The sequence below is a fragment of the Cariama cristata genome, unplaced genomic scaffold (genome assembly GCF_000690535.1).
Source record: "Cariama cristata isolate BGI_N322 unplaced genomic scaffold, ASM69053v1 scaffold15679, whole genome shotgun sequence".
Classification (NCBI taxonomy): Eukaryota; Metazoa; Chordata; class Aves; order Cariamiformes; family Cariamidae; genus Cariama; species Cariama cristata.
This window is the reverse complement of record NW_009636476.1, coordinates 9,022-20,665: the sequence shown is the minus strand read 5'-3', so window position 1 is coordinate 20,665 and position 11,644 is coordinate 9,022. Positions and strand designations below refer to the sequence as shown.

The window sequence follows — 11,644 nt, the reverse complement described above, 5'->3', positions numbered from 1 at the left end:
ACCCGCGGGCGGGCTCCTCCCCACAGGCGGCAGGGGGACCTGCCGGTCCGAGAGCTGCCTGGTGCGCTTGGCCGGGGTCCTAAAAAAGTCCTAAAAACTACAAAAGATCCTGAACTTGGGGTTTTCTCTCTTTAGAAAAACTCATTGTTTATTAAAAAAAGAAAAAAGTTTGTGTTAAAAGACTTTGGTGAATAGAAACAAGTCGTCGCTCACCTTTTCGGATCCATGTAAAAAATCGTTCAAGGCCTGAGGATCGCTGCAAAACAACACACGAAACCGTTTAGGGATGCAACACGTGACCCCCGTCAAGGCGGGAGCAAAACGCGTGTTTCTAATTAGCGCATTAACGTCTCTTCGAAGGCTCGCGTTCAGCGCAGTAACTAACGGCGTACGCCGATTTATGCCTCAACGGCTACGCTTTATTACAGGTAGAAGTTAATGTATAGGTGCTCGGAGAAGGTCATTTTTCTTCTCCTGGGTCACCAACACTGCCTTACTCCCCCTCCCCTGTTAATTCTGCAAAGCCCCAATTACCAACGGTTTCATCATCGCAAGAAATCCCTTTTCGAAAATTAGCTCGCCTTGGCTGTTGACAGGCAGTTTGTCAACAAACCGTTTGGGCGACCTGCTAACGAGCATCCCCAGCCCGATGCTGCTGATGGCAAGCAAGGCTTGGAGCGCAGCGCCTGGATTCCTAAAAGTCGTAGTTGTTGGCAAAAGCGGGATTTATTCACGTGATAAGCGGGCCAAGTAAAACGCGGGATGCGCAGCCTGTTGTGTAAAACCTCCTCCGGCACAGCCCTGGAGAAGCCCGGAGCCCTCTGAGCTTCACAGGAGGAAACAAAAACCTACATGAGGAGGGGTTTATGAGTTTGGGAAGTGTGCAGACCCTTTCAAGCACACCTCGGGTCATTTTTGGCTCTGGGAGACCCAGCCTGGCACTGGAGAAGCCCCAGTGACTGACGGGGATGTGCCTACAGACCGAGGGTGGCAGAAACCCCTTCCCGACCCTACGCCTTCCCCAAAACGGGACGAGAGACGATGAACTGCCGCGGCATCTGGCTCACGGCGCGGCGCTACTTACCAAATTACATCTAGCAGGCACCGGCCGTCTTCATCATCCATGTCAACTGTAAAGAGCGGAGAGAAACCACGTTACTATCAGGAGAGCAGAGGAATTGGGAGCTGCTCCTCACTCCCTCCATCCCAAACACCGCACTTTGCTTTTCACCCCTCCCTCCATCCCCAGTGATGATGACGATGCCCTGCTGCCATGTGACGGTGGGGGACAGGGGAACAGACCAGAGGACACCCCAAGAGGAGGCTCCACCAGTCAGAGGGGTGTCAGAACCCCCCCAAAAAGTTTAAGAAGGTGCTGGAGGTGGGAAGGAAGGGGGCTGGGGCCACCAGCCAAGAGAACGGCTCTGCAGAAGAGGACCCTGGTTCCAGCCACGGGAGGATCACCGAGTGGTGCAAGGTCATGGCCATCAGTAGGAAAACCACTGCCCCCGCCTTCTCCCGTATCATTTTCTGCTGGAGAAGCCGATAGTGGCAAAGCCACCCATCTCCACCATCGCTCCTCCAGCAGCGGTTAGGGGTGAGAGAACCAGGAAGCCAAAAGCGCGGTCAGCCGAGCCCCGTAACCAGCAGTCCAGGGACCCGCCGGTCTCTCCACCACGTTCAAACTTCCACCGCTCCCATCCCTCCATCGCGGTGGCTTACTCCTCCACCGGACAGATTTCACCAGCAATTTTCCTACCCGGAGCTTAGGTTTCACTCTGAAACCCAAACCCGCAGGTTTTTGGCTTGTTTTCACCCTGAAGGTCTCGGACCCTCAGCCAGAAGCACGAGGAGGCAGCGCAAGCCACATCCCACCACCTGCAATCACTGGGGTTTGGAGGGGAAAAAAAAAAAAAAAAAATTTTTTTTTAAAAAAATCACACATTTACGTATTTTTAGCCCTAAACTTTCACTGTGGCAAAACGTCCTGGGAGGCATTTTACTTCAGAAGGTGGAATTGAAGATTTTTCCGACGATAACCTGAGAGCTGGCACCAGCCCGCCTCCTCGCAAACCCCTTTTTATGGCTGAGCCTGGAAAAGGGCGGGGGTTTGGGGTCGGGGTTTTTTTTTTGGTGTTTCTCCCTCTTTTCCTCAGATCTGCTCCACAGCCGGAGTATGAAACTCTCTAATGAGACTCAGCTAATAAAAATCAAGGAGAAGCAGAGAAAAAAAAAAGCTACCTCAGTAGACTATAAAGGAAAAAAAAAAGTGGGGAAACTCACTGCAGGATACACACACCTTTAATAGGCTGAAGTTCACGGTTTTTGAACAATCTGACTTCAATAGTTGTCTGTCGGCTGTAATTATTTTCAGGACCTGCAAATGAATAATCTAAATATGCCACTGAAACTTGACTAATTAACTCTGGAGAAGACTGTAACCCGAAGAGCGCCCACCGCTCCGCAGACAGAACAGAATAGAGACCCCGTACTCTAATTTTTCCACTATTTCAGACGTTCTTCCGGGTATTTAGGAATAACGAAGCAAAAACACAGAACGGAGAAGGTTTTCTCCAAGTTCCAGCTGAAACTTTCCACAACATCGCATCCCCCCAAGGCAGGACAGCATCGCTCGCCGGGTTCGGGACGCATGCCGGCATTTCTAACCACGCTTGTAATTCCCGAGGCCGAGAAAGCCCGGCTCAGTGCTGCAGAAATCATCCCAAAAGTGATGATATTTGTAAAGTTTCCCCCCACACACCTTCATCTTTCTGCTACAGCCCTCCTGTAACGGAGCCTTGCGGGGGGATTTATGAATTAAGAGATGTTTTGCTGCTACCTGGATTTCTGCCTTGTCACTCGGTCGTATTGATTACAGACGGCTTACCAGGTGGGGAGGAGAAAATTAAAACGGCTTTTTAAAAAGCGGCGACGTACGGCAGCTGTGCTGGGCACCCCGGCACGAAGAGCAGATCCTGACCCCAAACGTCCTCGATGGGTGCGCAGGAATTACCAGTCAGGCGGAGCAAGATGCTATTAAATCAGGGAGGCTCTAATTTTTCGCAGTTACAAAGCAGTGCGGTGCTGAGGGGGGTCAGGCCCGTTATCACTACTTAACGGACAAGACAGAGAGCCGGAGCCTGACTCTTCAAAATAATTAAAAAAAGGAGCTGCATTCAAAAGCAGACAACCCCCCCAGCGCTTTGAATTCTCACTGCAAATGGATGATATTCCTCAAAAACAGGCAAGAAACCCGCTGAATTTGATCCGCACACGTCAGGCAAAGGGCACTAGGAGTGTCACCCCGGCTGTGTTTGGGGACGTTGCCATAGAAAACAAAGGGAGTGATGTCATGAACGGTGAGCAGCATCATCACCGGGAAGGCACGGAAGTTAGAACGTTGGCTGATAAAACCTGTCGGAAGTAAACAAACAAACAAACAAACAAACAAAATAGGGGAGTAACAGATTTGAGAAGGGACTCACTTCTCTGCTGCATCTGATGCACTTTCCCTGTCGCCAAGGTGGAACGAAACCAAAGTACGCCAGTAACCTCAAACGGGCGATTAATCGGTGACCCGGGATGGCCCATTCTCACCCCTTTTTAACCCACAAAACATCCCCGAGTGGGTTTTATTTGAAATATCAACTCCCTCAACCTCCGGCTAGCCTCTCTCTTCCAGCAGCTTTACCGCAGGGAGGACGGTGTCCTCTCCCCATCTCCGGCACGGGCTTGTACACTTTGTATACATCATTTTTCATTTATTTCTACTGCCAAAAATACACTTACCTATACCACAAGAGTTTTAAGACCACGCAAGTATTTAAAACTCAGGAACTCAGATGGAGCATGGCAATTCCAAGCACAAAACGCAAGCCTGCCTTCCACTCCATTCTGTTTGCTACGGACACGCACAAGTTTTGTCATTTTACTTGTAAAGAGCCAGGTTTTACACCTTCAAAATGTAAAATAAACCTCCCTGTCGTTACTTCGCTTCAGAAGAGCTGGATGAAAGTGCTTTTATTATAAAAAATGCACATTTTCTTGGCTCTTTTTTTTTTTTCCCCTCCTCTCCAAACTTCTAGAATGTATTTTCCTCCCTGCTGTGTTTGCAGCTTAAGAAAGGAATGATTTCGCCAACACGCACGACCCCACTTTCCCTGGCAGCGACCAGCCCGCGTACTCCGCAGAGGACTTTTAAGTCTTCGAAACACTTTCCAACTTTAATCCCTGCATCATTCTGCGAGGCGTGCTACACGGCTGAAAACCTGCAAGCTGAGAGAAGTTTGGGAATCTGAAATACTTGGGGGAAAAAAGTGAATGTAAGCACTTACTAACGTTATTTCGTGTCCAAGTCACGCTTGTCACACTACTGTCAAGGCAGAAAGTCGATTTCTACGACAGAGCGCCCTGTCCACGCTGGATATATTTAGAGTATTTGGTAGGAGGGCAAAGAGACAATGTGATTCAGCGAACAGGTCACGAGGGAAGAACCCCAAAGCCCTGGATCTATGCCCACTACCGACCTTGCCCGGCACCTAACGTTCCTGTGCTCTCAGTCCTTTCCATCGTAAAATCAAAACGACGATTGCAGCGCTTTGGGAACGTGTCGGGATCTGCGGGCGATCGTCCTTAGACAAACTACCTTAAATAAGTTTCTTTAAGGCCATTAAATGTGTATCCATCGATAGAAAAATACTATAGCGCTGTTTAATTAATCCGTAAATTGCAATAAACGTTCCAAGTATATTCAGAGACGCGCTCCTCTTTCGAACCCAGGGAGCCGCCAACCCACCAGGGCGTTTCAAGCAAACCCTGCTGCGATTCTCTTCCCCCCAAGTTATTTTCAGCATTCGAACTCGTCTTGACACCGCAACCAAACGTTTCTGGTGTCGCCCCCAGAAGATTTAGGGTACTACACGCACATACGTGGTTACAACTGTGCTTACTCATGCTTTGTAAATAATTTAGAAAAAAGGGAGCTGGTAAAACACGTGGCACTTCCCCTAAAGCCGACTAGTCACCTTGGGTGAAGCATTTTTCTTCCCATTTACGAGAGCCTACTGTAAAATGACAGGGGGGAAAAAACTGCCTTCAAGTGTTACCATCCCACATTCATTCTAATCTTTGACGTTAAAAAATTACATCGCCCCAGAACCGAACCAAATGGGGGCGGGGAGGGGGGGGAGTCAGGCAGCCAGAAATCGCTGCTCTTCGCGGTACGATACCGTCCAGAAAGTGAAATAACCCTTTGAAAAACACGGCAAGAGGCAAGAAGGAAACTTCTGAAGGCACGAAAAGGTTTTACAGCCCCATTTTGCTTTCACGCTGGATGGCGTTTTCCCCCATTTTGTTTATGAGAACACAGAAGAACATATTTTTGGCAAAAGCTATGTTTAAGCATTTCAGTAACAGCTGTGCTCTGCGTGCCGAACTGACGGCAACAACATCAGACGCCGCAGCATCCTCCGCGGACCCTTGCTCCACGCAGGGGATGCTTTGTGTCAACAGTAGTCCCGACTTGATTTTATTACACGATAACGCTCAACATCAGCCTATTTTTAGATCCCGCTCGCCAAGCTCGGAAGGGTAGCACGATGTAAGGAAAAGCCGTTTGCCGGCATAAATGGAACGGGAAGGAAAACACCCAACTTTACATCCCGGTGAGCTCTTGAAAAGGAGACAGAAAAAAAACACCTCACTTTGAAGAGATTACAAGCAGTTTTTCTTCTCCCACCGCAGAGGCAAGCTGCATCCCTAATTCCCAGATTATCCTGGTGAGGTCTCGTCAGGAAAGGTAACCCCTTCCCTGGCAAATCCAGGCAAGTGGACAGCGCAGACCGAGCAGGACCTGCAGAGCAAGGTCACCAGAAAAGGGAACAGGGTTTTTAGCGTTTCCAGCCCCCTGTTTGCAAACAGGAAAGAAAAGAGCCTTCGTCCTCTCTAAAGTGCAATTTCCTCCGTCTATGTGCCCAAACTTTTGGCATTTGGTGGTTAAGAACCGCCTGGCCTCGCCTCGCAGCCCTGGGGTCACTTCCCTAACCACAGAGGAGATGGCAAAGCCGGATTTTGCTTTCGGTCTTGTCATCCCCGTGCCCGGCTGTCTCCGTTTGCCGAAGGATGAGTCGGGAGAGCTCGTTCCCGGCTGGCGAGGGGGACTCTGCAGAGGTACGGAGGCAAAGGATGGCCGGCACGGCTTCACCGACGCTGCCCGGCACCCAAGGGAGGCAACGGCTGGCGGGGATGGGGCAAGAACTGAACGCGGTAACAGAAATACGGGGCCTTTGGAGTCCTATCTGCAGCCTCCTTCTTAATTGTTAATTATTCTTTGTTTTATCATACTTAAGACACTACAATCATTATTCCCCTGTGATTTAGCTTCCCTTTGTAATTAGAGATAATGATGAGAATATATTTTGTGTTACGCCAGGAACGTTTGAGATAACTCTCTGGAAAGCTGAGGACACCCCAGACCGCCCAAAGACAAGGAGCTGAAGGAGGCTGCCAGCCTCAGACCTGCCCCGGCACAGGTAAATCACCGGGGTTGGCACCAAAATGAAGCTGCCATCGGCTTCAAGCCACCGACTACCTTTGCAAGACTCGGGGGAAAACGGGTTTCTGAGCCCAGGAGCAATTCAGTTCATGGTATAAGGGTGAATAAAGGTCTCATCCTGCTCAGGAGAAGCAGGAGTTTTTCGACGCAGATGTAAACAGCACTGCAAAGGTCAATGCCAAGTAACAGCTCACCCCGTCGAAATACAAATTGTGACAGAGCCAAGGAGGACAGGTAAGCGAGCGACTCACAGCTTGGCCACATCGTTAGGAAACCATCCTACAAAAGATGGTAATTAAACCCACCGCCCAGCCACCTCTCCGCTCCAGCGGTGCCCAGACACCAATCATTCGCACTCAAGAGCCCCGCATCACTTCGCTCAAACAGTTTCAGAGCCGCGGTTGAAAACGGTTGACAAAAATAATTGGAAACCCGTTTTCCTCCTTGCTTTCCAAGCCAAAAATTACCAGGCTATCTAGCAGAAAGACTTCTCCTTTCTTCTTCTTTTACAGTCTCACCAGCGCCTGAAAGAAGCTGCAAAAAACCAAACACCCTCAACACAAAGCAATCCTAGCTGGCCTGGGCTGACCTGCGGGCTTGACCGAGACGACAGAACATCCTCTGCAGGGGCCGGATCCAGCGTCTCCAGTCCAATCACATCCACAATTCCACCTCTTTGCTTCAAAAAGATCAGGTATTTAAAAGGGCACACCGCCTGATGCGCCCTTCTCCATGTGAAAGAACAAAATGCTTTCACATTCAGAGAACTGAGCTTCACTGTGTTTCACCTCTGCTTCAAGACAATAAATACTCCACGTTTACCGACGCCCGCGGCAGCACGGCGACAGGTATTGAAAATCTCAAGCACAAAGCAGCTCCGTGCGACTCACCCGCAGTTCCCTCTGACACAAACTACGACCTTCAAAGCGCGAGTTGTACCAACAGCAAGGAAAGGATTTTTTGTGGTTTTAACACAGACATCACAAATCTGTGTACAGAGCACGTCAAATTTTGTTGTAGCCAGGATGCCCGCGTAGACTTTTGGTTAAATTAATATTTATTAGGGTAAGCCCAGCTGTTGTAGGAGGAGGCTGGGAAGCGAGATCTCCCTGGCCGAGGGCAACGCTGCTCACGTCCCGCCAGCACCCAGAGCGACGCCGAGGCACCGAGAGGTACGGCCACTGACACGAACCTCCATTCTGCAAATGCTGTTGTATTTCGTAGTCCGTTCTGGTCTGGAAAAAAACAAGGTCTCGAGAACGTTCACAAGAGAACAGAAATAAGCCACAATTTAAAGACAGATGAGGTAAAATACGAAAACGTTTTTTGTGAAATTTGGTTTCTACAAGCTTCGCTGAAGCTCCACGGCTAACAAGCCAGAGCGTCTCTCCTCTAGATTTCTGGAATGAGTCCGTGATTTAAGTTCTTTGGCGAAGTTCGTTCCCTTTCCCACACGGCCAATGTCACTTGGGGAAAGAGGACCAGAGAGCACGCGGGATATGTGGAACCAGCGAACGAGTCAGGGAGTGCACACACACACACACACAAAAAGTCACAACAGGTTCCAGTCCTCCACTCTCTTAAACTTTGTGCAGCGTTTTACACCGGGGTGAGGTGTAAACCTTATCAAACCAAACATACCAGGCGGTAGTATTTACGTCTCCTTTACACAGCGTTAACGACCCTGCAAACGAATCGCAACGTGACCGGGCGAGGTGTAAACCTTATCAAACCAAACATACGAGGCGGTAGTATTTACGTCTCGTTTACACAGCCATTAACGACCCTGCAAACGAATCACAGCGTGACCGGGTGAAGCAGCCCAGGATGATGGGAAACAGAGGTATCTTGGCATCGTTACCCGCAGGGACATCCTCACGTTAAGCGAGCAGCCGGTGCTCGCAGCTCACAACAAGGTGGTGCTGGAGAGGGAGCCTGCCGACGGCGAAGAGAGGCGAGACGTCAGAGCGCGACTTTACAAGTCATCCTTTTCTACCGCTTCTGCTAAGGGATTACTGTGCAACTGCGGAAAGAGAGTCCAGCTGAAAAAGCAGCCCCAGATGTCCCTCGATTGCCGACAAGAAACCCCCCTTCCATCGCCGATGCCGGCCACGTCTCTCAGCCTTTCAACAAGCAGCGCCCGAGCTTTCAGTAGTTACTTACGGCCGCAGCCTCGTCGGTTAATACTCTGCTAACCTCTAGCCACCTCGCTGGGTGGTTTTCCCCACCCCTGCTCTTAAGAACAAAAAAATACAATATTAAAATACACGTACATGGCTTAGAAGGCTTGAGAACGACTTTCAAGGGGATCTGGCTGTTCTGAGAAATACAATTTTCAGAAGCTACTCAAGTCGCGCAGTCACTTCAGAAAGTTTGACTCATCTTGAGCAAACGCTTTTCCCTTCCAGACAGAATCCCTTTTATTCTCTCCACATTTCGTGCTCTTACCGCAGAGTAAGATCAAATTACTCCTAGCGCACAAAGTTTATGTCCTCAGCACCAATTAAATGTTTTCTTTTGGGTTTTTCGGTTTTATTTAACCTTTACTTTTATTCCTTCAATTTTCGCAGGCTTCCTCTTACCGAGGTCATTGATAAAACCACGCCAGGAGCCGCTGAAGACCAGGGTCCGCTAAGAACATCAGCAACGCTTTAAAACATGAAGGTTTTTTTTTTCTTCTTGTGAGCGAAGAAAACCAAACTGACAAAAGGATAGGGGAAGAACGAGCAGAGGATATCCAAAAACCGCTTGCGAGTGAACTTCCAGAAAACAAAGGCAGCGAGGGAAGCACCCAGTATTTCCTCCGCACCCTCTTTCACGGCATCAATAGTTATTTTATCACCAACCTCCCCGGAGAACAGCGTAAAGAAAGCAACCGGGAAAATAACTCGCTAAAACTAAGACAGCCCGCTGAAGTTGCTCATTCCCAGTATTGGTTGGTTTGCAAGGTTTTGTTTGTCTCCAGCTCCAACGGCCAAATTATCCCCGTGACCCTTGGAGAACCTCGACGATAATCACCGCCGATTTTAACGGCTCCTCTTGCCGAGGGATGATATACTCGGGACTTTACCGAAACGGAGATATTTTCATTTATAGCAGGATAAACTCCAGAGCCAGAGGTAAACCGTGAAACCAAAATTAAATCAGTAACACGCAGCTGCTGCGCCTTCAGACGCCGTAAGAGGTTCTGAGATGGGCTTGGTTACGGTCACGGGGGCCTGTCCTGATGGAAACCCCTACTTATCTTCACATCACCGTTAATAGAACTTTTGGACTTTTTCCAGGTTTGAGGACACGCAGAAGGATGGGGGGGGGGGAATTAAAATCCCCATTTTTTGACAGCTCAAGGCGCATCGATAAATTGGATTAGCAACAACAGGAATTACGAGCGCGCGTATGAAAAAAGGAAACGGTTCCTGCTTCGCCGGTATCGTCCTCTTTTTCCAGCATCCCGCCCGATTTAAAAAAAAAAAAAAAAAAAAAAGAAGGTGCGCTGGGTGGGTGAGAAGGGCAAACCTCGCAACGACAAAAAGCATCTTCCGGGGAAGAAAGCTGGAAATTATAATTTGCCCGTAGGGCCTGCGTGGAGGGATTTGCAGAGTCTGCAAGAATCCTGCCCGGGGAATCGAGGAAATCTCCATTTCAATGCAGGCTCTGCCAGAGGACCTGCGGGAATGCCGTGTCCTCTCCCAGCTGCTTTCACCACGCTTTCCGTGGCAGCGGACAGGATTCAAGGAAAGGATTCCTCCAGAAATCCATCCGGTGCTCATGTTTCTAAGCAAACAAACCCCCAAAACAGAAACTAAACCACATATGTTTTATTTTCGTGGTACTAATAAATACTTGAAATATAAACAGTTACGCGTACTTTTCTTTTTCCCCTTCTCTTCCAGCAGAAACTTAAAAAAGGAAACAGCCCAGATTCTGAACATACCAATGACAAATGCCTATTTTTACCAGATAAGCTTTGAATTGGCGTTCCCACGTTTTGCAACTCTCCCAACGATTTCTCAACCCAACGCGTTTTATTTTCACCATTTGGTACGCATCTCCCACCATTCCACAAATCCTTCTCCGACTGTAATTACAAGGCAACCGTCACCGTGTTAGAGGATAAGGTTATACCTGAAACTCCCCTCAAGTAGTGAAAACTCAGTTTGGGAGATGATGCCTCGTGGGCACCTTGAAGTAATAAGGGAAATAGTGACCGAGGTCCAACTTACACCCCAGCCCAATCATCGTAATTAGGGCCCCGTACAGCGTCCGCAGCCAGGCAAGACGTAATTAAAACACCATTTTGACCCACAACATAAACAAAATCCACCGCTCAGAGCGCATCTCTCTCCCGGTTGCCATTTTTATTACTGCTATTCCTTAGTAAAAATATTAACAGGCTTCAGACCTACCTGGGAGCAGCCCTGCTTCTTCCCTCCGTTTTTTCCATCCCATCTCCCACTACTACTCTTTGGAATAACCCTCGTTTGCCTTATCGCCACGTGGCTGTGACCTCGGAGGGACCCCGCTACGACAAGGGACGGGAAGAGAGGGCTCGTGTTTTACTAACCTCTTGTTTTTAGCAACTCCGGGCCGATTACGGCTAGGAGGTGAGATACAGAACATATTTGCTTTACGCAGTCATACTGTAAAGGAAAAAACAGAGAAGGACTATTACACCAACTACCCCAATAACCTAACAAAAAAACCACCCCAAAAAAGCGTAGATGCGGGTCTTTTAACAGCAATGGGTCAATTTGAAGGGTTAAGGAGCAAATTCTAAAAGACAAGACAGAATTCGATCAGGAACCAGAAATCCAGGCGCTCGAGTGCCACTGTCCATCATCCGTGCTCAAAACCAACACCCAAAATCGAGCATTCCTGGATTCTGGAATTCCTTAAAAATCCCTCAAAGCCAAGACTGCACGACAGGACGTTATTGCCCCTCAATGTTAATCTCTGTTCGCAAGAGGTGCGACTAAATTATTTTGGCTGCGAGCGCCGATGATGAGGATGTAGCATGCTGTCGTGGATACAAGGCTGGTGGGACGCAGAACCGACCTTGCTAAAGAAACCAAGTCTCCCTCCTCCGAACAC

At 48.9% G+C, this 11,644-nt stretch overlaps 1 protein-coding gene across 1 annotated transcript in view; it reads right to left on the bottom strand.

Annotated features, from left to right (window-relative positions):
* Positions 1 to 1,130, bottom strand: part of GLTSCR1 (glioma tumor suppressor candidate region gene 1) — a gene marked incomplete at both ends in the record, with an annotated part of 4,118 nt that extends 2,988 nt beyond the window's left edge. The window contains 2 exons of the mRNA XM_009707934.1: positions 214 to 256; positions 1,085 to 1,130. Coding sequence (XP_009706236.1) covers positions 214 to 256; positions 1,085 to 1,130 — 89 coding nt within the window. The remainder of the gene's footprint in view (positions 1 to 213; positions 257 to 1,084) is intronic.
* Positions 1,131 to 11,644: the final 10,514 nt, after the last annotated feature.